Raw genomic sequence first — 26,259 nt, 5'->3', positions numbered from 1 at the left:
AAGGGATGCCCAAAGAGAACAATATCTGCTAACCGTGGGATTGGGCTGTTACAAACCTCGCTCTAGTGAGGACAGTGAGCCCTAAAGTGGGGTGGACACCGGGCACTGTGTCAACAAGAATGTTGGGCCCAAAATGGGTGGATTGTGAGATTTCGCATCAATCGGAGAATGAAATGAAACATTTTAATCTCAAAACTAAAAAAGAAACAATATCTGCTAGCAGTAAATCCTAATTGGGCGGTTACAACCTGTATCTCCACAAACCCATTTACTTAAGTATGGCAATCGAATTGAAACGACCTGAACCGGCTCAAAAACTAAGTGAACTAATCAAAAGAAACCAACCAAAATAGTTTGTACAAATCCAAAGAAGCCAACATTTTTAAGGTTCAAACTGTGACCAATTTGATGGAGGTTTCCTCCTATGTTCGGTTTTGGCTTGCACTTCTATATATATCTTTAATAAGGATAAGACATAAATAGAATAATATACAATCAAATCTGACAAGCTTGAGCATGCAAAAGTATATTAAGAACACGGAGTGCTGCCGCTGCTGCTGCGCATCGTAAACGTACTACACAATCCCTCTCCTTTAACATCACATCTACAGCCAAAATCAATGTACTATCATACCACAGGCACATTCAAGCTAACAGCTTTGATGAACAGATTCTAGTGCCCATCCAAGACACATCTACGACATTTCGGATGACCCGGATCGAGCTTATACACAGGACAGGTCCGTTTACGTTACCTGCCAGAAAAATATATGAGGGCATAGGTTAACCAAACTCAGATATCAAATTCAACCATCACTGTATGAAAGGTGCACTAATGAGTCAACTCCAGAGATGAATGGTATCAGATAATCCAGTGGAATCAACAACTGTGGCATGGCATGGCATGGCATGGCATCCTATGTAGCCTCAATTCTTGATGCCAACGAGTCTTAAAAATCTAGTCCAACACCCAACTTTCTCCTTTTCAATTTTAATCTCCGCTGGTGACTTGAAATTTGCCTTCTCACTGAGTTCTTCAAATGCATTCAAGAGATTTTGCAGCCTTGCAACAAACTCGATGAGAAGCGAAGTAAACGTTGCCAAAGATAAGGAGCTTGCACTTTCATATACTTTTGACTCTCTTTCATTCGGCACGGTATCGTTCAAAAATGAAAGGCGTGGCCATGAAACCAGGTGTTTGTTGAAGACACTTTCTGTGGATACCCATTCTGTAATGGAAGGGTTGAAGCCGATGCTCGAGTGTTGAGCATCCAACGAATCGTTCAGGGATTCGATTACCAACTGTCGGCCATGATCATCTTTGGTATCAATAAGATGTTGAAGATCTTCATGTTCCCTGTGCTGTTTTCCGGGTCTCCAATTAGCTGAATTCACCAGTATATCAGATTTCTCATCAATCTTCATTTGTAAAGCTTCTGCAGCATCATGAACTTCGAATAGCATGTCGACTGAGCTTAACTTCTCCATCTTTTCTACTTTGCTCCCAAGTTCACGTAAGAACTTAGCCCCCTCAGTGCCAACCCTCTGAAGCTCCTTTGCAAAAACCTTTCTTTTCTCTGGTGGAGCCTGTAATACAAACTTGCAAGATCTAGTCATCTATGTACATTCGTTATTATCACCAATTTAACACCCAGCTAGCAAATCAACAGCCAAGAATCATCAAAATAGTTCTGTTTAAAATTTTAAATCTAAATCATCGTGTACTCAGCTATAAAACAAGTAAAGATGACAGTTATGTACATACAGAAAGAAGCTAGTATATCGTTTACCTCCCCCATCTTCCAAATCAAAGAAAGCTGCTATAATATACAGGGGAAGGAATTCAAATGCTTTTTGAACTTCACCAATTTATTCCGAAATAATTTTTTTTTAATACGCCTATAATTTAAAACCAGCAACATGTTACCACCCTCGCCTTTCTTAAGGACCACAATTAACCAGATCATTTTTTCCTGCCCAAGAATTGACAGTTATCACCAAGCTAGCTAGATTGATTCCTTCTTCCAGCTTAATTCAGGTCAGTGGTCATCTCTTCTAAAGAGGGATAATAAAATTTGGACATTGGTCTGACATTTAAATGATAAAAAAAAGCAGCCCATCTAGGAGGGCCACTCACTCACCCATTCCATAGAAGTTTGAGCGTATGGGTGACTTCAGCTACAGGCTAAGGGATATCGATAATTGAATAAGCAAGTCATAACAAATGTCAATGTAGTAGCTCAAGTCCACCGCTAGTAGATATTGTCCTCTTTGGGCTTTCGCTTTCGAATTTTCCCTCATGGTTTTAAAAACGTGTCTGCTAAGGAGAGGTTTCCACACCTCTATAAAGGGTGTTTCATTCTCCTCCCCAACCGATGTAGGATCTCACAATCCACCCCCTTTCAAGGCCCAGCATCCTCGCTGGCAATTGTTCCTCTCTCTAATCGATGTGGGATCTCACAATCCACTTCCCTTTGGGGCCCAGCGTCTTCGCTGGCACACCGCTCGGTGTCCACCCTCCTTTGTGGCTCACCGTCCTCACTGAGCTGTTACAGTCAAATTCAACAAAACTATACAACAATGGGGCGACCAAGAACAACTACAATAGGGCGGTTTATGTATTAATATCTCCAAGTGGACGCTCTTCTTTCTTTTACAAAACATGAAGATTAACGACGTTAATGATCATAACCTTCATAGAAATCGGTGAAACAAAGAACAACTACAAAAGAAAAAGGGTCAAATCACCTGGATTTCTGAAAGAATACATCCGTGCATTGCCATGACCATGAAAGCACAATGCCTAAGAGCACCACTCACTCTGACATAATTGTACCATGGATAATTGAATGTCTTGTAAGGGCCATGCGGTGGCTCCCAACAGGCAAAGTCCAACTACAAAAACAACGAGCCTTAAGTAAAACCTTCTTGTAACATGTCATCTAATCAAAGAGTAAACAAGAACCAATACCAAAGTGTCCTCTTGACTCGAGGACTGCACAGCAGATCTATAAGCACTATATACAGGGTCATCAGAGGCTTGATATGTAAGAATCTTTGAGGAGATTCTCTCATATTCCACACACTGAAGGTATTCATTAACAACACCTGAACAAAGTTTCAAGGAAGCTAATGATTTAAACATGTTTTTACAGATCAAAAGTATAAGTAAGTGCACAAAATCATCTTAACAAAATGGATAATAGAATTGATCTTGCCTTCCAATGAAGTAGCAACGTTTTTGAAATTTTTCACAACCAATTTGTGCAGATCCTCCCCTGCCCAAATGGGGAAGATAAATATATTCACCACCAAGCACATGATAGCACCGACGCCAATGAATAGTAATCGATAAAAAGCCGTTCGGAAAAACGACGATGTACTTCCAGATATCAACACGATGCAAAATGTCAACAGAAATACCCGGAACCCGTATTCATACGACTTCATCGGCGGATACAATTTACAATAGCTTGCAAAAAACCCTAAAATGGTGAAATGGAATTGTTAATTTGAGTATCCAATTGCATCTCAGATAGATTCATTATCCCTACTAAGAACTCGTACCTGCAAGGAATATACTGATTACGATTATAACTTCCTTAAATGGTCCGGCTAAGACGGATAGTTCCGCAATACCAATAGCAAGTCCACCGGCTGAAAATGTCCCCAATGCACGATTAAACCCTTTACTAAGCGTTGCCCCTGCAGAAATGAACAGAATTATTCCCTTGAACGAAGAAATTGACTCACAAAACCTCAAGAATCCGCAACTGGATTGAAATTAGGGGAGTGAAAATCATTAGGCATACCAACGCTGAACTCGAAAACGACGACAACAGTGAGAATAGCCCAGATTGTATATTGGCCAACTTCTTTCAAAGCCTCGCGAAAGAAAATGACGAGCGAAACGAACGCAAGCGACAGCCCCATCTTGGCAGCGAAGAAGATCTTGCGGGGATCGGTGCGGCCCATTTCGTACAACTTGACGGTAGTATCTCGTAAGCCTTTCCAGAAGTTGGCAATTGAATCGGTAAGTGTACGGAAACATCGACATTTCACGTTGTCGCCGGCGCCGTCGTAGCTGTTCAGGCCGAAATCGGAATATCCCTTACGAGAATAGGCTTTCTCCCTGTTCTGATCCAGAAAACTCTGCCGGATTGATCCATATTTTCCTGCCATCACTTCATCAACAATCGAAACGAACACACAAGAGTTTGAAGAATCAGGATCTCACAATACCAGAACGAAAATTAAAAAAAAAAAGATAGAGAAACAAAATAATAAATTGTAATACAATGAAACGGCACCGTATCGGGTCAGATTTGAAGACGATGGTGAGGCTGGCGGTGACGAAATAGGAAATTTGCTTGCTTATTAAATACAAAATACAATAAAATCTAACCCGCGGGTAAGATAACCGATGTCACAAACAAATTGGCTCCAAAAGAATAATAACTGAACTGACTTATTAGGTAACCGCCAACCAAACAAACAACCAATGACACCTTTTCCGCCAGAACAGTAAAAAGGTAAATATGATTTTTATATTTATGTTTCATTATGTTTTTATAAATTACTTTAATTTTTAATTAGTTAAATATAAAATAACACAAAATTAATAATTTAATAATTTATTAGACGTCATTTAAAATCTAAATATCAAATAAATATAACATAAAAATTTAACAAAAAAAAATCATTTTATCATATAGTTTACTTTCCGACGATATGATCTTTATTTAATTATATTTAAGTATATTTCTTAATCAATTAAAATATAAATAGTTATTTTATTATAATTAATACAATATAATACCATTTAAACGTTTACTTTTTTTTTCTTTATTTTCAAAAAATAATGACAATTAGCATTTTATAGGTAATAAAATATTTCAAAGCTGTCCAAATCATGTATTTACTTTATTTTTTCTAAAGGGATGCTTTTATCAAAGTGGAAAAAGGAATATGAAGGAAATATCTCAATAATTTAATTTTTATTTTATTTTTTATGTTTTTTTCATCCAAATAAAATAAACTTTCCCATAAAATAATAAACCTTCATTTATTTGAATTTATCTATTCACTTTTTTATTATTTAAAAAAAATATATAATTTCTTCGTTTTTTTATTTTAGAAGTCACGCTTTAAATAAAATATCATAAATGTAGGGTCGAGAATATTGATTAAATTTTATTAAATTATAAATAATTTTAAAGCTATAAAAATTAAATTTTAATTTTCTTCCAACGCCAAAATTAAATATTGGAGAGAAAATAATTGTATTTCGATAATTTTAGATGGCATCTGTATGACTTTTTTTTCTTCTTTCGTTTGTCTCATTTGCAACAAATAAATAAATAAATAAATATATTATATAGATGAGGAACATGTGATCGACATTCACACATGTATGAATATCTCCTCAGGCTATGGATCTATGAGATTCCATGATTTGAGAATCTTTTTTAATTATTTATTTTAGTGATCCAATAATTTAACGGTGATATTAATACGGTCTCATTTGATAAGTACTTAATTTTATCACTGTTTATCTATCATAGTTTTTAAAATAATAATAATAATAATAAAATATGCAAGTTGAGCAAGATTTGTCCTTTGATGGCTATACGATGTCTAAACTCAATGTCGTACTTATTGAGCTCTATCGTTCACTTCGAGAATAGTTTTGATTTTCATATCTCAGTAATGTTCGACGTAATGGGTACTTGACAAGGACGATGATACGATGTTCCTTAAAGTATGGGTAGATGCGTCTCCTATATTTGAAGAGATTCGAGGCTAGTTTCTCCATTTGAGAAACCTTGCCTTCGAGTCACCGCAGTTCAACTAGCATAAAAAAGTAGGTATTATTGACCCTTCCTTTGTCAAGACAACTTGTACGACATGGTTCAAAATCACCAATTTGAGGAATAACTTGATATCTACCACAGTTTCTGTGAGGAAGAGTCGAGTTGAGATATTCTTTGAGCACGGAGAAGATTGTGTCACTAACCTTGGATCCGCTCAAGCTTCATCTGTTGTCAGGTGACTCAGAAGATTGGTAAACATTTGCATGTAAAGTGTAAAAACAAATTGATTTAGGGTGACCATCTTGTCGTTCAAATATCTGGTCGACATTAGTGAGTGCGATCGACTCGATAGTCAGAGATTCCTACAAAAAAAGAAATATCTTGTAGCGGTGTGGAGCTCGACCTAACAATTTATAATCCTCAGGTCAGTAATATACACAAAGTGATGTTGAGCTAAGCTCAAGTTAAGGTTACCTATCATAAATGAGAGTCGGTCCCCCGTATTTATAGTGCTTTATCTACTAACACATATGTCACTATCAGGGTCACATATAAGAGTATTCCTCTCTCGGTACTTGATACCCTCAAACTCGACCTCCAAACTTTGGGAAGCGTGCTTTGCTTCCTCGAGAACACATGGGCCCTAATTGGGTTTCTCAGGGAGTCGAGCCTATGGACATGTGTGCACATCGGTCCACCATAATGATTATAAACTCTTATTTTAAAGTCTAATACATCACAAAAGTGACTAATATCTCCTAAAAGTTTCAAGTACGTTCGAACTTTCAATTTTTATAAATTAATTATCAAATATTTTAATTTTGTTCAATATGCCTCAAACCTATTCGACATCGTAAAAATTCATGATTTATTAAATACAGAATAATATAAATTAATATTTATAAATAAAATTAAAAGATGATGCAAATAATTATTAGTTTATGATTTTAATTTATTTAAATAATTTATAAATTGATTTTTTGCAATAAAAGAAAAATATTCATTAACAAATATTTGTTGAAATCCGCGTGGATAAATGAAAGGGTGAGTTGGCATTTAAACCTCATTATGAACAGCACAGCAATGAAGTTTACAATGAGTGGAACGTCTTATCAAATGCCACGTCAGGTCATAAACAGTCAACATCAAAAGAAAACGACGTGTCGTATATCATTAATTAAGTCGAAGACGGCCGACACATCGGCGTTGGTTGACGGTTCCCTCCATCATTTATTAAACTATGGAAAATAACTCTTTTATTTGGTTAAAAAATATTTTTTAATTTTCAAAACTTCCAATAATATATTTAAATCATTAAAAAATACATTTATTATTTGAATAGAGAACATTAGTAGTTTTATTTTAAAAATATTACAAATTTTTAAATATTTTTTAATTTTTAAAACTTCCAATAGTAATTTAATTTACCGTTTAAATTAGTTTATTTATTAGAATAAATTAAATATAACTTTCACCCATAATAATAATAATTATTAATTTTTAGTGTATATATTAAACAGGCATAAAAAGTGTTCGGTGATCCCATCTAAAAAAATAATTAATTTGGAAATGTACTAATATAATATATAATATAGTTGTTAATAAGATCTATACATATTTTTTGTCGTATATGGAGGAGTTGATTTAGAGGATTTTATTGGCTTTTTTTTTTATTTTATTTTAAAGTTGAATAATATTTTAGGGTAAAAGATTTAATTAAAAGAAAAGGTTAATGGTTAAAAAAAATGAAAACAAATGAAAATTTTTACAGAGATGAATAATGCGGTAAAAATAAGATTGAGAAGACTTACTTATTAATGTTTTTGTTGGACGATGAAAGTCCCATATCGACTGATTTAAAGAATGATCATAAGTTTATAAACAAAAAATACTCTCTGTATTGGTATGAGACCTTTTAGAAAAGTCCAAAGCAAAAATATAAAAATTTATGCTTAAAGTGGACAATATCATACTTAAAAGTATATTTAAAATTTCATTTATTTTTTATTTTTTATTTTTTATTAGATATCTTTCGCACTTCACCAATCAATGGCTCCCAAATCCGACAGCGCAGAGGGTAAAGGCTCACGATCGATCTTTTGAATTTTTGCCAATATGATTTCGCTATTGTAATTTTGGTTTTCATTTTGGATTTGTGAACGTCTTCAACGTAGAGATTGAATCGTTTTATTCTGATTTCCTCCATTTCTAAAATTGGCAGCGATCGTACTCAACTTCGTAAATGAGGTATTTGTTTCATCACTGTGCTTCACTGATTTCTTTGTTCATCCATTAATTGTCTGCATTTCGCCGATTTACTGGTTTAATTTCTATTCCCCAAGCGTGTGTTAGTTTGATTTTTCCCCGTCTCTGCTTATCGCGGCGAAGTTCGCAGGTTATTACGATATGTTCTACTTCTTTCTTCCTGTTGTTTAGCTGTAACGAAACGCTAATTTGCACATGGAAGAACATATCTGTCTTCGTCGTTTGTGTGCTGGCTTAATAGGCAGAACACATGTGATTTTCTCAAGGAGCGATTTGTTTCGATAGACTTACCATTCCCCTGTCGAGTGCGTTTGGAATTGCACTTCACTATGAAACTCTCGTTCAGTGCTACTATCGTCTCTTATTTTTTGGAGTGTTTTTTTAGCTTTTCTGTTTATTGACATTTGGCGCATTTTTGTTCTGTTCAGCAAAATCGTCCACTGAACTCTCAAAACGTTGCTGATTGCTTACAAAAGTTCAACCTCAAGAAGACGGCGGTGCAAAAGGCACTGGATGCTCTTGCCGATAGTGGAAAGATTTCTTTCAAGGAATATGGTAAACAGAAGATATATCTCGCCCGGCAAGACCAATTCAAGATCCCAAACAGCGAGGAACTTACTCAGATGAAGGAATCAAACTCCACATTGCAGCAAAATCTACACGAGCAGAAAAAAGCTATTAGCCAGGTTGAAGAAGGTAATCCCACGCGTGAATTTCAAAGAATTCTTCAATAATGTAAATCTTATATATCACTTGAGCCTTTCCAATTACGGCAAGAACATGAAAATTATGTTGCCATGAACTTTTGCAACAGAAATACGAACTTTGCAGTCAAATTTAACGCTGCAACAGATGCGGGAAAAAGAAGCCAGGCTCAGAAAGGAGGTAGATAGATGCTAAATGAGATAGTTGTAACTTTACTTTGTTCAGATAAGTGATTATGTTACGCCCGACCCTTTTTATCTGTTGTTAAGGTTTCAAAACACTTCTTTTTTGATAAATGTTTGTCAGGTTAAGGAATTGGTAGACAAATTGGAAATATTGCGCGAAGGTGTTACACTGGTGAAGCCAGAAGACCGCAAAGCAATTGAGCATATATACTCTGAGAAATTAAGCCAGTGGCGAAGGAGAAAAAGAATGTTCAAAGATCTATGGGATACCATCACCGAGAACTCACCTAAGGATCTAAAAGAATTCAAGGTTCTATCATGTCATTTTGCTCTGCCTGTTTTTACTCAGTTGTTTGAATTAAATACTTTGGATTCTTGCAGGAAGAACTTGGCATTGAATATGATGAAGATGTAGGTGTAAATTTGCAGTCATTCACCGACATGTTACCACAAACTCGAAAACGACCCAGGGGAAGGTGAGTGATACCACAATTTGGGACGTCCAACAGGAGTAAAACAAAGAAGAATTATTTGCTTATATTACTTCTCTTTATTCAATCCGTTAAGGCAAATACAGGTAGATTCTGTCTGCTTAGAGCTTGCCTTTTGTATCACAAATACTTCTCAAGTTGCTTTTCGTTGATTCATGCTGAGTGAAGATACCGTTTATTTACTGTAATTCTCAGTAAAAGAAACTGCCGTCTCTGACACTCTTTCTTGGTCCGTAGGGTTCTTAAATTGTTGAATCAGAAAACTCCAGAGATCTTTCCCTCAATTGATTGACCTGTGAACTAAATTAATATTGTTCTGCTGTTGTGTGAACTTAAGAAAACAGATTCCTTTCTTATCTGCACTAGGTTAATGCATCAGCCTTTAGCCTCATGTGTTGCCTAACAAGGTTCCATTTCCATGGAAAGTAAGAAAATTTATGTTCATTTAGTGATGGATTAGGTGATGAGGACACTAATACTGTTCCAGCATAGTTGATTACATTATGAGTATACTAAAACTGTTCGTCATGATTAGATGCATCCATAAGTGAAAAGAATGTTGTATGTCTCCGGGGAGGGGACAGAAAATAAGCTCCAAATTTTACAACACACAGAAAATTTTGATATTCATGAATCCCACTTAACTATTTGCACAATATATCATCACAAAGTTCTTAGAATAAATGAATCCTACTTACAAAACTTATTATCTTTAAACAGACGCCACCCATGATACAATATATTCAATCTCTTCAGTGTCCACGCACATCTGTTGTCCTAACAACAGCCTCATCCCCTATGCTTAAATGTTCACTACTTTTGTTATCTGATTCCTCTATGTTTGTTATGATCTCTGCAGACTCTGATTCCATCTTCTCGCAACTCTGGAAGCTTGAATTTTTCTCCTCAAGAGTTGAACTGCTGCTTTCTCCATTCCCAGCATCAACATCACTCTCATCAAAAGCCAAATCCGTCTCCAGCAGTTCGATTATATTTATTGCTTCAATTGGAATCTCATTATCCTTCAAACTAACATCCCCTGCTTCTGAACTAGAAGAAGACACTGGCTGCATCAATTCTGCTGGACTTTCACTTTCCTCCACTTCTATAGACGTGCTTCCCCTGTGTATTACCTTGTTTTCTGATTCTAATTCAATCTCAATGTTCTTGGACTCATCAGTTTCAGATGATTTTCTAGGTTTTGTACTCAGAGTATTCAGATCATCTTGATCAAGTGATTTAGATTGAGAGAGTTCCACAGCAGCTCTCGCTGCAGCTGCTGCATAAGCCGCAGACTCGAATGCTGCCTGAGCTGCATCGGCCACATCCTTGAACTTCCTCCTTCCTCTCATCGAATCGGCATATCGACTGTCTTTCTCTATCTCTTCAGGTAAAATCTGAAAAACACCTTCCACTTTAGTTTCCTGCGCTGGTTGATCCTTGTTCTCTTCTGCAACAACTTTTTCCTGCATCTATTTTGTTCAATTCAAGTATGTAGATTTTAGAAAGTTTCCCAACATAATAGATAGTAACTTTCTATCTCATTAGTTACTTGAAGTACCTCAGTTGAATCTTCATAACCCTCCAAATCTTTCAAAGTAACACCATTTTCAGAAGCAATTTGTTTGAGTAACTTCATTTTAATCTCCAAACTTGGTGGCCTAGATGATAGCTTCTGCACTATCTGAAAGACCAAAGATGACCACATGATTAAGTGAAATGCACCGAAGGAAATTTAGCATACAAACCCAAGCTCCACTAGTTGAAGTGAAATGATTAGAACAACACAAATCATAGCATACCATTGGACTCACAGCACAATTGTTGCGCAACTCTATAGCCTTAGCAGTAAAATCCTTCCCAAAACGACTGGCAATAACTGAACGAATCTCTACAAGCTCAGGGAAATCCCCACATCTAGAAGATGCAAAAATCAAACCTGAAATTGCCTCCTTCAGCTCTTCAGGACATTCCCTACATAATCAAAATAAAACTCTTAAGAATCAAGACCCATCGAAGATTATAGATTAGTTTACATGTTTACAGGTTCAGTTGCCAACCTTTCATGTTCAAGTTGCTTTATTCTTTCCAATACAACCTCACAGTAGCTCTCTATTATGGCATATGCATCCAGCAGTTTCTGCTCTTTAATCACCTGCTCAACCTGTCAAAAACAATAAAAACTCTTGGTATGAAGCTTGCAAAGTTAGGAAGCCAAAACCCATGCTTAGGAATATGAAAAGAAATGAATGATCTTACACGAAGCAGAGCTCTCTCATGATGACCAAGCTGCAGCAACTGAACTACATCAGAACGAGCATGGGTGTGTCTCACCTGGCGCTGGTTTGCAAGAACAGCGAGGCGAGAGATGGCCAAATTGACAAGAGCTTTGAACCTGGTGGTCTTGAAGCTTCTTCCAAGAAAGGCATCCAGCTTTTTTCCCATGCTGATGAATTACTCAACGCTGGTTCTAATGGCGGCTGATGAGAAAGCTTTGATGCAATGGGAGAAGAGAAGAGACCACTGACAAAGCTCTTGGAGGGACAGAGGTTTTAAAATACACAGCCACGTCAAAAGGACAAATATGGTGGAAGATACCATAAGGATACAGGTATTGACTTTAGGTCATGAAAAAAATGAACTTTTTATAATCTATTCAATTACCAAGTTGCCTTATTTTGAATTAGTTCATAATCTTTGGTTGTTTTCTCATTAGTCATTTTTCATGCGCGGAAAAAAAAAAGGAAAAAAACCATGTTTTAATTGTTGGGGTTTTGTAGTTAGTTAAAACAGAAATTTTAATTGTGGAGGTCGAGTTTGTCTAAGATGGTATCAGAGTCATGCCTTAAACTTAGTTGTGCCAATAGATTGGTACATCCTCAAATGTCGAACAAAGAACTCTAAAAGAAAAAGAGTCAAGTCTCCTATAAGGCATAATAAAAAATGATTAAGACTCCAAAAGAAAAAGGAGTTGAGCCTCGATTAAGGGGAGGCATACTTTGTTTGTTCGAGGGGAGGTGTTGGATGATGAAAGTCGCTAATTTAAGGAATGGTCACGAGTTTTTAAGCGAGGAATATTATCTCCATTGGTATTAGACTTTTTGGAAAAACTCAAAGCAAAGTCATGAGAGTGAGACTTTTTGAGAAAACTCAAAGCCAAGTCATGAGAGCTTATGCTCAAAGTATACAATATCATATCATAGTGAAGAGTCGAATGACGTGTGACAAAATTTTAAACTTTTAATTTTATATGAATAAGATTAAAGGATCAAGAGAAACAAATTTAAAATATCTTAAAAAATCAAATTTATAATATAACAATAAATGTGAACACAAGTACGGACAAAAAGTCACAATAATTACAAGTGAATGAAACGTGTAGAAAAGAAAAAGGGAAGGTATTGGTTTTGACGCGGTTGGCGTGTGAAAAAAACCAACCTCGAAATCAGTGTAACCATCGAACCGAAGAACTCAAGGGGTAGAGACCGGTCTTCCTGATCTACCACCACAAGCACGTATTTTAGTGGTCCGATTTAACCCATGTTCTTCGCAAGTATTCCAATTTTAAATCTACCAAGTATATTGTCAAAACCTGTAGTTAAGATTGAAAAGAATGGAATCGATTACGATTACTCTAGAACATGAAGAATAATCCACTTTTATGACAAGGGAACCAGCTAAACTTTTTAAACAAGGTAGATTTTTAAAAAAAAATACTAAAAATTTGTAAAACACTTTCGCTAACATTCATGCTAGAAATGATTTCATTGTTTATAATAATTTCATTAATGTACTTTCATATTATTTAGTGCTTGAATCTAACCAATACAATAATTTAGTCCTAATATTTTAAAATTTGTGACAAATTAATCCCCCTATAAAATAATACCATCAAAATTATAATTATCAGTTTTGTTATGCAGCAACTCAATTTTTGTTGTCTATAAACAAAATAGGTCTTGAATCGGTTTTCGTGCTATCACACGTAAAAAATTTCATTAAATCTTAGTACAAAATTCAAGAATTTCAAGAACGAAGTGTCATACCTAGAGATTTTAAGGAAAAGTTGGTATCACCCAAGATGAAAATCTGTACACGTTAGCAGGTGGTGAAAACCTATCCCAGCTGGAAAATTAAACGAGTGAAAAGGTGAAATAATGATACAAAAAACCATTATTAGCTTTTATTGAAAGACTTTTTTTCACTTCTGATTCCAAGGGAAGAGATGATTGGGTCAAGTACGATACCAACCAAATCCGAGTGTCTAGAAAGCTGAAGAATTTTCTGAATGACCCTTCAGATGAAGAAAGCATAATAGCTATTTCGTAGATATTGCCTTGCTTTAGAACCACCAAAGCACAAAAGATTGCCAAAGACCTGAAATATGAGGGGGCCCATGCTATTGACGACGAGGGGAAATCCATCAGATTGACTTCCTCCCCAAGCAAATAGCGGCAATGTACAGGAATTAGATTGCATTAAATGCACTAAAATGATTGAAGATATGTATTCCTCTTCGTATCCATCCAACAGGGCGTAGCATTTTCAAATGACTATGATCACCTATAATGGAAAATTGGTTTTGTAGAAAACCAAAACCAAGTAATCACTCAGCTTCGTAGATTTAATCATGTTGGAAACCGATAGGTTTGGATCGTTCTCTAGGTTCAACCCAAAACCGGACCATGCACACCCTTAACGCTGTTAGTAGACCTGGAAAATACAGCACAACCATTAAGATTAGCAAAATGAATCATGATTAAATAACCCATCCAATTTTCCAAGCTCGTCCGAGAATTGTACCGTTTCCGGAATAATGAGTTTATTCACATGAGATTAGTACACACTACTCTCTAGATCATCTAGATCAACTAAAATCACCAGAGACAAGGTCAATCCTGATGCATAGAAACTGACCGAGACAACGCCTGGAAAAGTTGCATCAGCCTCTTGCTTCTGAAAATTTATTTTCACTGGGACTTCACGAGCAAAGAACGTGAATTAACATAATCATATCTCTAGGTTCAACAAAATTTCCCCGAAAAGCTCAGAACATGGACAACTTGAAAATCATAACTATTGACCAAATGTGAAAGAACGTGAATTAACATAATCATATCCAGATATTCTGCAAATAAATCCAAATGAAAGCAAGACCTGTTTATCAAATTATATCTTCAACAAGTATTAATTTGAGGATTTCACATAGAATTTGATATAAGAATAAGATTGTAGTAGTCCTGAAAAAGCACCGGAATGGACATCTCTGAAACCTTGAGATCATCTTAAACTACACGTGTAAACCTAACAATAGTGCGTGTGTGGGAGGAGGAGGGGGGGGGGGGGGGGNGGTATGGGGGAAATAACTTCAATCACTTCCAAGAATTACTTATGGACACACAAGACATGGATGAGAGAATTGAAAACATAAGATGAGTAATTAATGCAGTATATTGGCTTCTAACCCATCGAGTTCCAAGAAAGGCTCACATGAGTAATTAATGCAGTATATTGGCTTCATTCCTCATCTCTCTTTAGAATTACTAGTGAATGGGAAAGCAACATCTAATATGATGAACAATAGAGGAGAATCAAATATGCGAACTTAAATCTAATCTGCATAAGTAGACCAAAGAGTGAAATAAACTAGACGTAAAAATTTCCTGGCCATATCATGAAAAATGACGAGTACAAACGACAACTAGAAAGACAAGCAAGAAACAGAATACTTCACAATCCAACACTTTATAAAACAGATACAAAGGCATATACAGTTGGTCACAAGGTCATTTGATTTTCAATCTACCGAAATGTTAAACATCTCAAAATCCCATATTTAGTATGGCCTTTACATCAAAAGTAATATTCTATTCATTATTTACTATAGTATTTTTAAATGATAATGACCTACTTCAAAATCAAAACTCTACGTCTCAAGTACAAGCTCAAGCTTCTTAGCACCTGAGTACAAAATAGATTGCATTCTATGATTAAACGTATAAGAATTATTGTAGCAAAAGAAATCACCGTTTCCATTGTATATATATTTGATCAAGAATGGAGTAGAATTATTTCCTTTAACCAACTAATTTTCATGGCAGAGAAATCAACTTATGATAAGCATTTGCATAGAAATTTTTATAAAATACTAAAGAATGTATCCTCATCACAACATTTGTATCACCAGTACTCCGCAACATTTGGGTTGATGCTCTTCATCCTAACCTTATTTTATGATAAATCCACGGAAGAAATATAATTGAAAATTAAATCATTGCAACACCTCAATGATAAAAGTAAGACACTCTTATATATGTCCAAGACCTGCAACAATATTGATACAAAAGTCGTGATATTAAACTTCCATAGGGATCTCAGACTGAAATAAGATGCATATATTTTTATTTTTGCTTTGCTTTTCAGATCAGGAGCTCTGCTAGTTTGATGCATTCATTTTTATCATCAAATTATTGTGCACACGACAAGTATTTAAGATATCCTAGAGTTTATCCTTGATACTTTCATAAACTTGAATCGCTGTGTTCTTTCTAAGAAATAATACAAAGAAGAAAACTATGCCAATGGAGTTGTATGGAATTGGAAATACTTACAAGAGAATGGGGATGATGGGAAGTTTGCCCTAAAAAAGATAACGAGATCTTATTAAAATAATGAACCTTTAAAAAGGTAAACTTCAAGGCTCCTATCTCGCATATAAGGATAGAAAAGAACATATATGACAGCGTTACTCACTGCAACACTACTTCACATGGTACCACAGCTCTCCAATGCTAGTGCCTCCATAAAAGACCATATCATGGATCAGCACAATGCAATTCATTAGGAAATTCAAACGACTAAAGATACCAAATAAAATTTGAAAACAACTATAGTTAAACATGATATTGACAATACCAACTGCAATCGATAGCTTAAAATGTTCCAACGGAAACATACAACAATTGCATGCATATTACAAACACCATTATACAGTGGAATATTATGAAGAGGTAATAATAAATAACAATTCTTGTTGAAAATTCGTTTCTGAATTACTATTGCATATCCTCGTTCCCCAACGACCCTCCACTAGGTAGGTTTTTTCCATAATAAAACAAATAATGGTGCATTAGTATATATGCATCTGACTATGTCTGAATAAAGCAAATATGGACTATTCACAAACAAGCAGCATTAATGGATTAGAACTGGAAGACTACTGATTTAACAATCCAACCTTAAGGAAAATAAATAGACAAACATTTATTAACTAATATCAACTTTATCGCAATCTTCTCACAATAAAACAAACCAAGGTACCTTCTTCTGAGTGCCTCTAAATCACTTAAGCACTGGAAGGTTCTCTCAGAGCAGAAGCAGGCATCCTGAAGGAAAAACTATATTAGACACTTGAGAACCTGAAAGTAAGAAACAAAATGGCTCGAGAGAAAGAGACGTGGGAAAGAGAGGACTGCAGAAGATAACATCTTGCCAGCCTCCATAATAGTAAGGAAAATCACAAAGTAATAGCATTAAAAACCAAATAAAAATTAAGCACTGCATATAATATAATATACAACCTGTCTTCCAAAAAAGAATAATTTTTATTTGCCAAAGCAGTAAATTTAATGGTTTTATTTTATTTTTTTGTCCCCACTAAGTTCCCTGCAAGCCTACTACAGACAATGTTTGTAGTACAAAATAAAAGAAATAATGGGGGAAAAGCAAGTATGAACAAAATTTTATAACGGCCACAATCAAGAATGATTACAAGGGGAAGAAACGCTTTCAGCAAGTTGTCTTACAATAGAAACAGTACATTCCACTGAAAGAACCCGCCACTCCTGACCAATATGACCCCTTCTGAATTCAATCATCCCATAATTGTGCCAGAAGCTTAGGTCATCACAAATAAGACTGGCAATACCAAGTGATTAGAAACTGTATGAATTAGGTCATAATTTACAAGAAAACTACTAAACTCTGGTGTCATAAAAGCAGCATCATTGATCACTTGCCAGTGATGAACGGATGGTTCAATGCTTGTGATACTGTCATCCTTTTTTCTGGATCCAATACAAAAATTTTGTCAAGAAGATCCTTAAAATTGGCTAACATCTTTGGATCTTCACCAGGAGATCCCCTAATAATTGATCCAATATCTTTAGGCTTTATATTGACTATTATTCGCTTTATGGTCTGCAAAAGTAAAATTCAAATCTCAATCAGTAATGATGATATAAAAACCTTGGGTGGCAAGTGATGCATTCAAAACACAATACCACTTATGCAAAATAATAATAATAATAATAAAAATAATAAACCCAGTCTCATAAAATCTCCAAACTGAGAATATTTTCTATAAAAGCTGCAAAAATAAACTTTGATGTCCAGAAAATAATTTAAGAAAAGTAGCAATCATTTATGCCAGAAAATTTCTAATTTTCGTGACACTACAACACTCAAAAATGTGTGCCTTTGGACTCAGAAACCAGGAAAAGGGGTCAAAATAATTACCTTTTTGGTAACAGGATCCTCCTCAGAAGCATGGAAGTTCAGGTCCTGGTCAAAATGTTGGTCAGTAAATGCTCCCTGTAAAAATCATCAGTAGCAATAAACGTGTTAAAACTTCAAATTGTAACTGAAAGACAAATTGCTATTAAAAATTCCATCTTGTGGATCAAAATTATGTACCTTGCGGAGCATCTTCTTTGGAAAAGGGCCCTTTAATTCCATGTGCAGGCGCAGCATGTCATTGTTAGAAGGACCTGGAAAAAGGACTTTTCCTGTAGACAGCTCGTACAAACAGCAACCCACAGACCAGATATCCATTGGATGGTCATACGGCAGCCCTAAAACTGCAACATGCAAAATGACATCAGTGAAGTAATAACTTGTATTACTGGAAAGAAATTATCAGTAACAAATGAAAAATAAATTCACTATTCAGACCACCAGATTCATCAGATGTGGAAAACAAGGACCCAAAAAACTTACTTATTTCAGGGGCACGATAAAACCGGCTAACAAGGTATGGGGTAATTTCATTTTTACCAGCAAACATGGCATTGCCAAAATCACAAAGCTTCAGCACATTTTTGCCCTCATTGACCTGAAAAATTAATCAAGCATCGTAAGAAAAAATAAGATTAACCAATTCAATAGAATTAAATCCTTTTTTATAAATAAACGAACTTTCATTGAGAAAAAAAAAAGGGAGAATACAAGGGCATATAAAAGAGAGCCAACTAAAAAGGAAGTCACTAGAATTGAAACTCGAAAACATACCAGCATATTATCCGGCTTTATGTCGCAATGTAGAACACCACAATTTCTCAAATGCTTCAGGGCAATAAAAAGCTGCTTAGCGTATGCCCTCACAGCAGTTAGCTTAAGGCCAATATTGCGCCCAAATTTCTTCAAGACCTCACGTAGATTCATATGTAGAGATTCAAAAACTAAACAAAGATGATTCCTATATTTGAAACTTGAAAGAAAACGAACACAGTGACGCTTGTCATCTGGATCTGCACCTACTAGCTTTTTCAATATGACCAACTCCTCCAAACCAGCCTTGTACCTGTATATCACAGGATGCAGTGGAGCATCAAGTACTTGATCATGCAACAAAGTGAACACCAGAATAGCATCACTAGAATAAAGCAAGAAAGACATACATTGTTTCATTACTACGCAAAATTTTGATTGCCACTTCTTCTGGTTCATCATGACCACCTTTGAGATCCTTGGCACGGACTACAGTTGAAAAGACACCTTTGCCATGAGCAGCAGCAATTTCATACCGACCATCAAGGACTTCACCAAATCGATAGTCTGTAATCAACACCAAAGTTAAATAAGAAAAAGAAAACTAGATGAATTAAATATGTTTTCCAAATACAGAAAAATTATAAAATCTAGAAATATATTTTTTGACAGCAAAATATATATTTGAACCTAAACCTTTGCAACAACTTTATAAAATAAATTCTTTGATTATTCTGCTACTCGACTTCATAATTTAGATGCAACAAATAATCTAGTAGACTAGATGCACAAAAATAAAGTATAAAGAATGAAACTAAACAAGTCAACACCTTCACAAGAATACCAGAAGACCTAATGTAAGTGGATCCCAGCAAGATTATTAGATATCTATCGATTAACAGCAGTTAATTTCAATGGACAGCATCAGAACAGAGGCAAAAATAATGTAAGCAAAACAATTTTTCTGGAGGCCAAAATGCAAACATGAAATAAGTTAACAGCATTAAGATTCTAAGAGACAAGAATGCAAGACCAAGAAACCCAGTCATGTTTCCACTCCGTACTTATTTTTTAATTAAGATGCATCGTTAAAATTTAAACACGCCATAATATAATCTGAGACTCCCATTTTAACTATAAATCTCACCATATACATCCCAGTTTCTATGAATATTAATGTGTTGTATTACAGCATGTGGATGGTATTTCACTTATAAATCTCAGCCATACATGTGAGATACACAAATATATCTGAATACTTACTATAATATCCATCTGCATCGTCCCAATTGTCATGAAGACCACTCCTCTCTATACGCAAACCATCTCCTTTGCCCTGCAAACAAGGGGGGAAAAAATATCTCATGGCCCTTAAACAATAGGAAAAAAGAAAACTGCAAAAATCATAGTTTCTCATACCATTTTACGAACTGCAGCAGGTGTTTCTCCAAAAATATCGTCACAGAATATTCCATCTGACCCCTCAGCCTGCACTTATCAATATCAAAGAATTTTAAGATGATAAAATAAAAGGCATAACTACGGAAGCAAAAATTTCAGAAAGTGGAGCTCAAATAAGACTTTGAAGTTCTAAAAAGAATTTCAGGGGAAAAAAAGGAATCTACCCTCTCACATAAGAGAGCATTCTGCGCACCTTTGGAGTACCCTCTCCAAGTCCTTTGGTACCAACAGTTTTATCCGACGCAGCTATTCCATTTTGTTGTGGTGATTTTTCCACAACAAAAGATGAGTCAGCAACACTATCATCCACCACTCCATCAACCAAGTCTGGAATAGCATGAGCACCAGCTTCTGATTGAGAAGAATCATCTGTGGAATCCTTATCTGGTCAAGATAAATCGTTGTGTAAGTGAGACAGAGAAAGTCACTAAGTTGCCTGCCTAAGTAGCAGACCTACCAACATCTCCATCAGAAGTTTTTAACTTAATCTCTCTCAAAGAGAAATAGAAACCAACTTAACTCAGTTGCTCTAGATAGCAGGTAGACAGGATTTACAAATTAACCTAATCCTTAAATGTGGGAAGGTAAGACCGTGTGTGAATTAACCATGTGACATCGGGGAGAGGAGGTGAACGGAGCTAAGATAAACTATATTCAAGTGCTATGATTATGCAATAGGAAACTTTGAGTATCAAATAAGAACCTAAGTCCATACTTGTTGGTTTCTCCTGAAAATAATTATAATCCAAGAAAATGCAGAAATTTTAAATTTTAGGGATATTTGAAAATTACCTTTCTCGGATTCCTTCAAAGAAGGCTTTACTTGTTTCTCTAACTGCTGACACTTGTATTTTTCTAAGATTGCTTGACTCCTCCTTCTACTCTCCTCCTTGATTCTGTTAAGGTACTCCTCTTCTTGATCAGCAAATTGAAATGACATGTTGTCCTCATCCTCTTCCTCTTCATCGTGATCACTATACAGAGAGAAGTTGAACCATAATAGATAATGGCTTCACACTACATAAAGGAAACCAAAAAAAATTATTTAAAAAAAATTACCTCATTAGATTGCCTTCACCTCCTTCAAGAGCATTTTTCTTAAAACTACCATGCTTTTCATAAGCATTTCTTCCTCCATTCTGACCAGATTCATTCTCATAACGTCTAGACTGCTTACTAGAAACTTTAGTATAGCCATGTTCAAGGTTCCCATACTTATCCTTACTACTTAAAATATCACTGGCTTTATTTTTATTTCTATCATCTCGTCTCTCTCTATCTGATTCTTTGTCCCTGAACCGGTCCCTTGACATCTCCCTCACCCTTTCCTTGTCTCTGTTTCTATCACTATATTCGGCCTCCTTATCATCATTCCGAGCTCTGTCCCTATCCCTTCTCCCATCCCAGTCCACTTCTTTGTCCTTGCTCCTATCTTTTTCCCTTTCTCTTCTTCTATCCCTATTACCCTCTCTATCTGTGCTCCTACATCTTTCCTTCTCTGCTCTTCTATCCCTCTCTACCTCTCTTTCCCTACTCCAATCTCTTTCCTTATCCACTCTTCTATCTCTTTCTGCCTCCCTTTCCCTACTACGATCCCTTTCCTTCACTCTCCTGTCTCTTTCCACATCCTTTTCCCTCCTCCTATCTCTACCCAATTCTCTTTCCCTACTCCTATTTCGTTCTACCTCCTTTCTTCCATCCCTACTCCTTCCTCTTTCTCTTTCATCATACTTGTGCTTATCTCTCTCAATATCTTTATCTTTGCTTTTTTCGCGTTCTTTTTCCTTTGACCAGTCCCTATCCACCTCTATCTTACTTCTCCCTCTGTCCTTTGTATCCCTGCTTCGATGCCTTCCCTCTCCCCTAGCATACTCATCAAATCCCAAACGATCTGAACCACGATGATGACTCCTCTTGGATTCCACCTCCTCTTCTGCTGTTTCACGAGACTGAGATTGCCCCCTGAAGTGAGAATTTGACGTTGATCTACTCCTACAATCTGATGCATCAATGAATCGATCATGAGATGTTGATGGCGTAAAATCCTGGGACTTGTCTTCAGCCCTTTCCAACTGTGGCCTTTTTGAATTCCCCAAGGTGCTTCTGTCTGTTACCACTTTTTTATTGTCCATGTCGCTTATTTTCATACTGCCACCTTTGGAAAAAGATGACATTTTTTTGTGGCGACTCTCATCTAACTCAAGAGATCCTTGATCAAATTCACTTTTGTTACGACCCTCTAGACAGGGTTCAAGATCGCCGTATTTAGTTCCAGTCACTTCACTTCTGGAAAAGCTAATGTCATTGCCATGTTTATGGCCACTGTTAGTTTGGTAGAAAGTCGTGTTTTCCTCCCCTAAGTCTTTTTTTAGATAATAGCCATCTTTGTCTACTAAATTAAATAACTTATTCTTCTCTTTCAAAATCTTCTGATCTTGAGGACAGATTCCGGCTCCCTTTTTCACTGTTAAATTTGCCTCGGTATTTGATGATTCATCCACCGAATAACGCTCCTGCAAAACCAATATAGAATAAAGGCTTAGTGCAGGTGCTTGCATAACGAAGTCCCAGTGAAATTACAGTCAGGCAGCATAGATGCATAGTAAGAAACACGTAACCAGATCTTACAAATTAAATGCAAGCCTGAATCTTCATTGAAACGCCTACTGAAACTTCTTTTGAATTTCACTTGATTTCGTGAGGTGCAATCAGATTCTTACATGAGCAAGGAAACACTGAATAAATCTAACAAAATGTCACCGTGAAAGTTCCATCATAGTCTAAATTTAAATACAAGAAAATAATCCACAATTGACAACTGACAGGAACGAAGAAAAGTATATGTACCTGTAAAAGGTCCGTGCTCTTTGTTTACGGACAAGTTAAAAATGCCTTTGTTCATTTTCTAAAAGAACCAAACCCCTAAAACTACTTTCGATTTTCAAACGTTAATAGCCCTAGTCTTTTTTCAAAATTTCACGGCAATCAAACAGAATGTATGAGTAAAGCAACAAGCAACTTGTCAAGCTGACATACAATAGTGTTGGTCGGAGGCTTACCACAATGGACCGATCAGCTCTATCAGAATTTCCATCAGCTTCAATTTCCCCATATTCCACATCCGCCTCCTTCATCGCACTCTCGTTCTCGCGAGCGCCAGACTCATCCTCTTCCAGAATTTCCCCTTCCTCCACATCATCTTCAAGCCGAGATCTACGGTTAGCAACAGGAGGAACACAATCGTCCTGGTCACGATAGCTTTCTTCTTCGTTCTTATTGCTACCGTGACGATGTCTGTGGTGGTGGCGGCGATGATGACGATGCTTATGACGCTTCGAGGACTTCTCCTCCTCCTCATCGGAAGCAGATCGGCGGTGCTTCCGGTGAGTAGCGTCGTTAGCCATTGAAGTCGGAATAAATCTAGGGTTTCTCTCTCAACCTTTTCGCTGTATACGCGTCCTAGCCCTTCAGAGAACGGAGCGTCGAAAAGAGATCGTTGCCTTGTAGCCTTACACGATAATTATTTTTTTCTTATTTATGTAAATAATTTCCAAAATACGAGATTTTACTTAACCGGTTACCGGAGTTACGGATAGGCGCGCCGAGCGTATTGGCCACTTGCCACGGCGTTGGTTATAAGTGATTTATCCTTAGGAGACGGTACCCAGTGAGTTGCGTATTTAAATCGATTTTTATTTACTTTTCCTAAATAAAATAATATTAAAAATATATGTTTTTTTACATGTATTTTAAAAATTAATTAATTTTATATTTACTCAATTTTATAAAAGTAAGGGTTTATTTTTAATATTTAATTTTTTTTATTTTTATTATAATTATTCCAACACTTTTAATGGATTGATTTTAACGGTTGCAATAATAATTCGAATAAATTTTTTATTTTAATTGTTCTAACACTTAAATTTTTTTTGTTTCTTAATGATTCGTGATGTTCGTGACGTTACAACGATCTTCTTGGAAATGTTGATGCTTATTAGGGCTTCTTTGGTGTCCGTGGAGTCACCATATGAAACTATCGAGTAGATATATCAGATCCTGACGTGGCTATTGCTCCGTGGGGCAATACATACTCAACTCGCTCCTACCCATCCCGAGGTACCATAGCATGTCAAGAATAACGGGGGACATAGACGCAATCACTTCCTTGGTTGGAGGTTGTGTCGTCTTACCTTTACGATCATGTAATAACTCAAGCCTACCGCTAGCAAATATTGTTCGCTTTGGCTCGCTACGTATCGTCGTCAACCTCATGATTTTAAAATGCATCTACTATTGAGAGGTATTCATACTACCTCTCCAACCGATATGGAATCTTACGAACCAATACACCAATAATAGACAACAAAAATGTCAAAAGAATTATAACCAAAACGACACAAACGGAGCATTAATCGATTAAACCCGTAATTACATTGAGCCAGAGCCATGTTTTCCAGCAAGACTCACCCCTTTAAAATGTTTTCAACTCCGATCAAAATCATCTTTTAATGTACGATGATTTTGTTGCATTCGGAACCCAATATTTAATATTCTCATAAAAACAATAATCGCTGAAAGTAAACAACAAAGAGTATGATCCTTTATTTATCTACGAATGTGACTGAAAATATTCCATTATATATCACAATATCTTCACCATTATCAGAAAGAAGAACCAAGCAATCTCTTGATCGTTGAAACTCTACTTGTTTGAATCTGCAATTTTCGAGTCAGTATCACTTTCTTGTCCAGCAAATTCACCACCACAGACTCTGTATCTAAATCCACAACAAAAATCATTAAGAACTTCCAATTAGAAACAACTCAGGTTCTAAAAAGGAACAGAAATGATATGATATTGTCCACTTTGACCATAAGCTCTCATGGCTTTACTTCGAACTTCCCCAAAAAATCTCACACCAATGAGAAACTACCGGTGTGGACTCCCTCCAAACAATTCTCTCATCGAACAAACTACATCATAGAGCCTCCCTGAGATCGATGGAGCCCTCTAATAATCTCCCTTTATTCGGGCTCGACTCTTTATCTTGAGCCTTCGAACAAAGTACACCCTTTGTTCGACACTTTAGTCACTTTTGACTGTTGGAGGCATGAGTTTATAAACAAATAATACTCTCTCCATTGACGGGAGGCATTTTGGGTAAACCCAAAGCAAAGCCACGAAAGCTCATGCTCAAAGTGGACAATATCATACTATTGTAGAGAGTCGTGTTCGTCTAAAATTGACTACACCGAATATGACTCTAATACTAGGTTAGAAATAACAGGCCATTGAAATTGGAAGATGGAATCAGATTCCGAGGAAACAGAGCCCCAAAATTCCCAGAAACTCACCGTTCATTTTGGCAAGAATATTCGCTAATTTCTTCTGGCATTCAGCGCAGCCAATGTCCGCCGCGAACACGATTTCCTGAACCTGAAGAATCACGGACCATAAAGCGTTAATTTCAGCCGGAGAGCTCGAAAAACGGCGGAGATACAGAGAAAAAGCAGAGACGAGAGGCAGAGATAAGGATTCGACGGAGGCAAGGCTAGAAGCATGAGGGAAAATCTTAAGCTTCCGAACTCCAATTCCCGCCGCCGCCGTCTTGTTGGGCCGCTCCGCCATGGTCCGGTTAAACGCTGCCGGCGAAACAGGGGAGGATTTTATGAGCCATGGATGATGGGACTGTGAAAAGCTTTGTTTAAGTGGTTGCGATAAAGGAGAAGGGGAAAGGAAGATAAGTAAGAGTTGACAAAGATGGTTCGTTTCACAATGACAGCTGCTTTCCGCAAAGAGTTAGCCAATTTTTTCCTCTCATGGATGATTCCTTCGAGGTTGCTTGTGTGACCAAAAACTCCCTTGTTTTTTACTTCGGTTAAAATATGCACTTTGACTTGAAAAAAACTATCAATCTAATCACTCAATTATTAAATAATTGAGATGAAAAGTGTTCTTATTGTACCGTGTTCATGTACGTTTGTAACGGCTCAAATCCACTGTTAATCGATATTGATGGCTTTAGCCCGTTACATAATTAATTTCACGGTTTTAAAATGCGTCTATTAAAG

General features: G+C 36.3%; 5 protein-coding genes across 12 annotated transcripts; 1 reads left to right on the top strand and 4 right to left on the bottom strand.

The window, feature by feature from the left end:
- Positions 1–290: 290 nt before the first annotated feature.
- LOC111449861 (aluminum-activated malate transporter 4-like) lies at positions 291–4,395 on the bottom strand. 2 transcript variants are annotated; one of them, XM_023089952.1, is made up of 7 exons: positions 4,311–4,395; positions 3,813–4,184; positions 3,568–3,705; positions 3,219–3,485; positions 2,972–3,108; positions 2,749–2,895; positions 291–1,587 (listed from the first exon to the last, which is right to left on the bottom strand). In XM_023089952.1, exons 2-7 carry the CDS (start codon positions 4,180–4,182, stop codon positions 928–930), a joined length of 1,719 nt encoding a protein of 572 aa, XP_022945720.1. In that variant the 5' UTR covers positions 4,183–4,184; positions 4,311–4,395; the 3' UTR covers positions 291–927. The 2 variants fall into 2 exon arrangements, with proteins under 2 accessions (XP_022945720.1, XP_022945719.1); XM_023089951.1 differs by having other exon boundaries at positions 4,298–4,361.
- Positions 4,396–7,844: 3,449 nt separating this feature from the next.
- On the top strand, positions 7,845–10,428 carry LOC111449951 (homologous-pairing protein 2 homolog). Of its 3 annotated transcripts, XM_023090052.1 has the most exons (8): positions 7,845–7,890; positions 8,035–8,060; positions 8,320–8,383; positions 8,507–8,774; positions 8,893–8,963; positions 9,090–9,278; positions 9,350–9,444; positions 10,319–10,428. In XM_023090052.1, the coding sequence occupies exons 2-8, from the start codon at positions 8,056–8,058 to the stop codon at positions 10,323–10,325; spliced, it is 699 nt and encodes a 232-aa protein (XP_022945820.1). In that variant the 5' UTR covers positions 7,845–7,890; positions 8,035–8,055; the 3' UTR covers positions 10,326–10,428. The 3 variants fall into 3 exon arrangements, with proteins under 3 accessions (XP_022945820.1, XP_022945821.1, XP_022945822.1); XM_023090053.1 differs by lacking the exon at positions 8,320–8,383; XM_023090054.1 differs by lacking the exons at positions 8,320–8,383; positions 10,319–10,428 and having other exon boundaries at positions 9,350–9,448.
- LOC111449950 lies at positions 10,048–12,344 on the bottom strand. The gene is made up of 5 exons (XM_023090050.1): positions 11,719–12,344; positions 11,520–11,623; positions 11,262–11,433; positions 11,021–11,143; positions 10,048–10,931 (listed from the first exon to the last, which is right to left on the bottom strand). The coding sequence occupies exons 1-5, from the start codon at positions 11,902–11,904 to the stop codon at positions 10,212–10,214; spliced, it is 1,305 nt and encodes a 434-aa protein (XP_022945818.1). The 5' UTR covers positions 11,905–12,344; the 3' UTR covers positions 10,048–10,211.
- A 1,421-nt stretch (positions 12,345–13,765) lies between these two features.
- Positions 13,766–23,716, bottom strand: LOC111449948 (serine/threonine-protein kinase prpf4B-like). Of its 3 annotated transcripts, none has more exons than XM_023090048.1 (17): positions 23,247–23,716; positions 21,247–22,700; positions 20,980–21,161; positions 20,381–20,571; positions 20,146–20,214; positions 19,990–20,062; positions 19,137–19,293; positions 18,997–19,039; positions 18,748–18,885; positions 18,457–18,571; positions 18,154–18,317; positions 17,977–18,051; positions 17,478–17,658; positions 17,265–17,376; positions 16,780–16,844; positions 16,213–16,257; positions 13,766–16,099 (listed from the first exon to the last, which is right to left on the bottom strand). In XM_023090048.1, exons 1-14 carry the CDS (start codon positions 23,589–23,591, stop codon positions 17,357–17,359), a joined length of 3,207 nt encoding a protein of 1,068 aa, XP_022945816.1. In that variant the 5' UTR covers positions 23,592–23,716; the 3' UTR covers positions 13,766–16,099; positions 16,213–16,257; positions 16,780–16,844; positions 17,265–17,356. The 3 variants fall into 3 exon arrangements, with proteins under 3 accessions (XP_022945816.1, XP_022945817.1, XP_022945815.1); XM_023090049.1 differs by having other exon boundaries at positions 18,748–18,876; positions 23,247–23,715; XM_023090047.1 differs by having other exon boundaries at positions 18,748–19,039; positions 23,247–23,591.
- An 865-nt stretch (positions 23,717–24,581) lies between these two features.
- LOC111449743 lies at positions 24,582–26,011 on the bottom strand. Of its 3 annotated transcripts, XM_023089771.1 has the most exons (3): positions 25,706–25,970; positions 25,543–25,624; positions 24,582–24,965 (listed from the first exon to the last, which is right to left on the bottom strand). In XM_023089771.1, exons 1-3 carry the CDS (start codon positions 25,814–25,816, stop codon positions 24,850–24,852), a joined length of 309 nt encoding a protein of 102 aa, XP_022945539.1. In that variant the 5' UTR covers positions 25,817–25,970; the 3' UTR covers positions 24,582–24,849. The 3 variants fall into 3 exon arrangements, with proteins under 3 accessions (XP_022945539.1, XP_022945538.1, XP_022945537.1); XM_023089770.1 differs by having other exon boundaries at positions 24,582–24,959; positions 25,543–26,011; XM_023089769.1 differs by having other exon boundaries at positions 25,543–25,981.
- Between the last annotated feature and the right edge of the window lie 248 nt (positions 26,012–26,259).

This window comes from Cucurbita moschata, unplaced genomic scaffold, assembly GCF_002738365.1.
Source record: "Cucurbita moschata cultivar Rifu unplaced genomic scaffold, Cmos_1.0 Cmo_Scf00011, whole genome shotgun sequence".
Lineage (NCBI taxonomy): Eukaryota > Viridiplantae > Streptophyta > Magnoliopsida > Cucurbitales > Cucurbitaceae > Cucurbita > Cucurbita moschata.
Note: the sequence above shows the minus strand (reverse complement) of the source record. Positions and strands in the feature narration are given on the sequence as shown.

Excerpts from the sequence above, each read along its gene's own strand:
- LOC111449743 (XM_023089769.1), bottom strand. The coding sequence starts at position 25,816 with ATGGCGGAGCGGCCCAACAAGACGGCGGCGGCGGGAATTGGAGTTCGG. Across the intron at positions 24,966-25,542 it reads TATTCTTGCCAAAATGAACG|ATACAGAGTCTGTGGTGGTG; the intron begins GTGAGTTTCTGG and ends TTGTGGATTTAG.
- LOC111449951 (XM_023090052.1), top strand. Across the intron at positions 8,384-8,506 it reads ACTTACCATTCCCCTGTCGA|CAAAATCGTCCACTGAACTC; the intron begins GTGCGTTTGGAA and ends TGTTCTGTTCAG. Across the intron at positions 8,964-9,089 it reads AAGCCAGGCTCAGAAAGGAG|GTTAAGGAATTGGTAGACAA; the intron begins GTAGATAGATGC and ends AATGTTTGTCAG.
- LOC111449861 (XM_023089952.1), bottom strand. The coding sequence starts at position 4,182 with ATGGCAGGAAAATATGGATCAATCCGGCAGAGTTTTCTGGATCAGAAC. Across the intron at positions 3,486-3,567 it reads AATCAGTATATTCCTTGCAG|GGTTTTTTGCAAGCTATTGT; the intron begins GTACGAGTTCTT and ends TCACCATTTTAG. Across the intron at positions 3,109-3,218 it reads CGTTGCTACTTCATTGGAAG|GTGTTGTTAATGAATACCTT; the intron begins GCAAGATCAATT and ends AACTTTGTTCAG.
- LOC111449948 (XM_023090047.1), bottom strand. The coding sequence starts at position 23,591 with ATGGCTAACGACGCTACTCACCGGAAGCACCGCCGATCTGCTTCCGAT. Across the intron at positions 17,659-17,976 it reads AGGATCCTGTTACCAAAAAG|ACCATAAAGCGAATAATAGT; the intron begins GTAATTATTTTG and ends TTACTTTTGCAG. Across the intron at positions 17,377-17,477 it reads GAACCATCCGTTCATCACTG|TCTTATTTGTGATGACCTAA; the intron begins GCAAGTGATCAA and ends TGGTATTGCCAG.
- LOC111449950 (XM_023090050.1), bottom strand. The coding sequence starts at position 11,904 with ATGGGAAAAAAGCTGGATGCCTTTCTTGGAAGAAGCTTCAAGACCACC. Across the intron at positions 11,434-11,519 it reads AAGCAACTTGAACATGAAAG|GGAATGTCCTGAAGAGCTGA; the intron begins GTTGGCAACTGA and ends TTGATTATGTAG. Across the intron at positions 10,932-11,020 it reads GTTATGAAGATTCAACTGAG|ATGCAGGAAAAAGTTGTTGC; the intron begins GTACTTCAAGTA and ends TGAACAAAATAG.